Source organism: Propithecus coquereli, unplaced genomic scaffold, assembly GCF_000956105.1.
Source record: "Propithecus coquereli isolate 6110/MARCELLA unplaced genomic scaffold, Pcoq_1.0 Scaffold53, whole genome shotgun sequence".
In the NCBI taxonomy this organism is placed as follows: Eukaryota; Metazoa; Chordata; class Mammalia; order Primates; family Indriidae; genus Propithecus; species Propithecus coquereli.
In genome coordinates, this window is record NW_012151174.1 from 2,622,002 (window position 1) to 2,625,344 (window position 3,343).

The 3,343-nt window shown below is 40.4% G+C and overlaps 1 protein-coding gene across 2 annotated transcripts in view; it reads right to left on the reverse strand.

Annotated features, from left to right (window-relative positions):
* Positions 1-893: 893 nt before the first annotated feature.
* Positions 894-3,343, reverse strand: part of ZNF573 (zinc finger protein 573) — a 23,178-nt gene continuing 20,728 nt past the window's right edge. For both annotated transcript variants that reach the window (XM_012657140.1, XM_012657139.1), the window contains one exon: positions 894-2,778. In XM_012657140.1, the coding sequence (XP_012512594.1) occupies positions 1,076-2,778 (1,703 nt within the window). In that variant the 3' untranslated portion in view covers positions 894-1,075. The remainder of the gene's footprint in view (positions 2,779-3,343) is intronic.

Sequence of the window (3,343 nt, forward strand, 5' to 3'; positions counted from 1 at the left end):
AGTTGTTCAGCTAATTTCTTTCTATTTTTTTAGTAGAGACGGGGTCTCGCTCTTGCTCAGGCTGGTCTCGAACTCCTGAGCTCAAACGATCCACCCGCCTCGACCTCCCAGAGTGCTAGGATTTACAAGCGTGAGCCACCGTGCCCGGCCATGGCCTCAATATTAACATGATGATTATTTCAGAAAGGAAGCAGGTAGGGACTTCAGTCAATTATGCTCATCACAGCAAGTGATCTGTTCTCCATAGAACAGATAATCACTATTATGAACTCTTTGTTAAGACCTCAGAAAGATCTAATGTGACACTTAAGAGAATCACCATTCAATGAAATTTCTATAAAAGGGGCTGTCCAGCAACCTCTTGCAGAAGCCTGAGGTAGAGATGATTCTGAGTGAGAGTAAAAGACCAAGTGAGTGTGAGCACCAGGAGAAAGCTATCCTGAATGTTCTACTCACTAGAAGCAAGTGACTAGGTTCAAAGGAGGGGGAATTAGACCTCAACTTTGAAGGGTGGAGCGTCAAAGAATTTGTGGACATATTTTAAAAACACCACCATTGGCACTCTGAGTGCAAATTGTTCATATTCCTACAACATGGAAAATACGCTCGAGAAGCCCCAAAAGTCTCATCTATGTGTAACATCAACTACTCTCAGTCCAGAATTTCCTCATCTAAATCAAGTCCACTGCGGATGAAGACAGCTTTCTCCTGGCACTCTCATTCTCTAAGCCAGCAGCCAGTGTGGGTGAGCCGCCAGGGGAAACAGGTCCTTGAGCCCCAGAAAGCCTTCAGAAGACTGCAATCTCATGAAAACCCAATCCAGAAGCACTCAGTAAAAAATTCCATTCTGTGGATGTTGTGGGCATGAAGAAATTGAGATTCCCATGTTTTTCTTAATTTGCCACTGAATAGTCAGAAGTTCCATTAAATAGAACTGACACTGAATGCTTTCTAGTGTGGCAAGAACTACATTATGAATTCTTTCCTTTGCTGAAGACATGAGACTAATTGTCAATCATTTCTCACCAATGTGAATTGTCTGATGTTGAAAAAGTCTGGGCCATATTCCTTGTTCTTAGACTTTTACACCAGTATGAATTCCTTGATGTGCTTTAAGGGCTGAACCATACCTGAAGGTTTTCCCACACTGCTTACACACATAGGGTTTCTCACCAGTATGAATTCTTTCATGTTGAACAAGGTTTGAAGCACGACTAAAGGCCTTCCCACACTCCTTACATTCATAAGGTTTTCCACCAGTATGAATTTTCCGATGTTGCGTAAGGTATCCATACATTTTAAAGGCCTTTCCACATTCTTTACATTCATAGGGTTTTTTATCAGCGTGAATACTCTGATGTGCATTAAGGTGTGAACTACGTCTAAATGTCTTCCCACATTCCTTACATTCAAAAGGCTTCGCGTCAGTATGAATACTCTGATGTAGAGTAAGATTTCTATAGAAAGTAAAGGTTTTTCTACATACCTTACATTCATAGGGTTTCACACCAGTATGAATTTTCTGATGTTGATTAAGGTATCCGTGCAAGCTAAAGGTCTTTCCACAGTCCTTACATTCATAGGGTTTCTCACCAGTATGTATTTTCTGATGTTGAACAAGGTTTGAGCCAGTACTATAGGCCTTCCCACATTCCTGACATTCAAAAAGTTTTTTACCAGTATGAATACTCTGATGTCGAGTAAGATTTCTATACAAAGTAAAGGTTTTTTTACATTCCTTACATTCAAAGCGTTTCATACCAGTATGAATTTTCTGATGTTGATTAAGGTATCCGTATAAGCTAAAGGTCTTTCCACATTGCTTACACTCATAGGGTTTCTCACCAGTATGCGTTTTCTGATGTTGGAAAAGTTTTGAGCCAGTAGTATATGCCTTCCCACATTGCCTACACTCAAAAAGTTTCTCACCAGTATGAATATTCTGATGTCGAGTAAGATTTCTATACAAAGTAAAGGTTTTTTTACATTCCTTACATTCATATGGTTTCCCGCCTTTATGAATTCTCTGATGTAGAAGAAGGTATGAGGCAGTGGTATAGCCCTTCCCACACTCTTTACATTCATATGGTTTTTTGCCAGTGTGAACACTCTGATGTACAATAAGTTGATGACCTCTTCTAAAGGCCTTTCCGCATTTCTCACATACATGAGGTTTCTCATCAGTATGAATTTGCCCATGTTCAACAAGATTTGAGCGCCTACTGAAAGCTTTCCCACACTCCTTACATTTATAGGGTTTTTCACCAGTATGAATTCTCTGATGAATTCTAAGGTGCCCGCCTTGACTAAAGGCCCTCCCACATTCCTGACATTCATAAGGTTTCCCACCAGTGTGAATTCTCTCATGTTGAGCAATGTGTGAGGCATAAATAAAGGCTTTCCCACATTCCCTACATTCATAGGTTTTCTCACCAGTGTGAAATCTCTGATGTACTGTAAGTTGATAACCACTTTTAAAGTTCTTCCCACATTCTGTACATTCATAGGGTTTCTCACCAGTATGAAATCTTTGATGCAGAGTAAGCTGATAGCCACTACGAAAGTTCTTCCCACACTCTTTGCATTCATAGGGTCTCTCAAGAATATGAAGCCTGTGATGTAGAATAAGTTGATAGCCACTACTAAATTTCTTCTGACATTTCTTACATTCATAGAGTTTCTCTCTGTTATATATGCTCCGATGTCGTATAGAAGATATATGTGTTTCACACGTAGGCATTTCTACGTAGCTGATTATCTCACACTGTAACTCCAAATCTGAAACAAAAGAAGAAAATAATGTATTTCTGTATCAGAGAACATGAAACTTCTATGAAAGAAATAAGAAATGATACTCGTAATAAGTAACTGCCTTACAGAGTTCTAAAATATGGTTATGAAATTTGAGCTGTATGCAGTGGTTAACACTTGTAATCCTAGCAGTTTGGGAGCCTGAGGAGGGAGGATTGTTTGAGGCCAGGAGTTTGAGACCAGCCTGAGCAACATAGCAAGACCCTGCCTCTATAAAAAATAGAAAAATTAGCCATATGTGGTAGCACACGTCTGTAGTCCCAGCTACTTGGGAGGCTGAGGCAGGAGGATCACTTGAGGCCAGGAGTTTGACACCTGCCTGGGCAACATAGTGAGAACCTGTCTCTTAAAAAAAAAAAAAATTAGCCCAGTGTGGTGGCATGCATGTCTGTAGTACCAGTTACTCGAGAAGCTGAGCCAGGAGGATCACTTGAGCCCAGGAGTTTGAGGTTACAGTGAGCTATGATCTTGCCACTACACTCTAGCCTGGGTGACGACAGAAGGAGACCCTGTCTCAGAAAAAAAAAAAAAA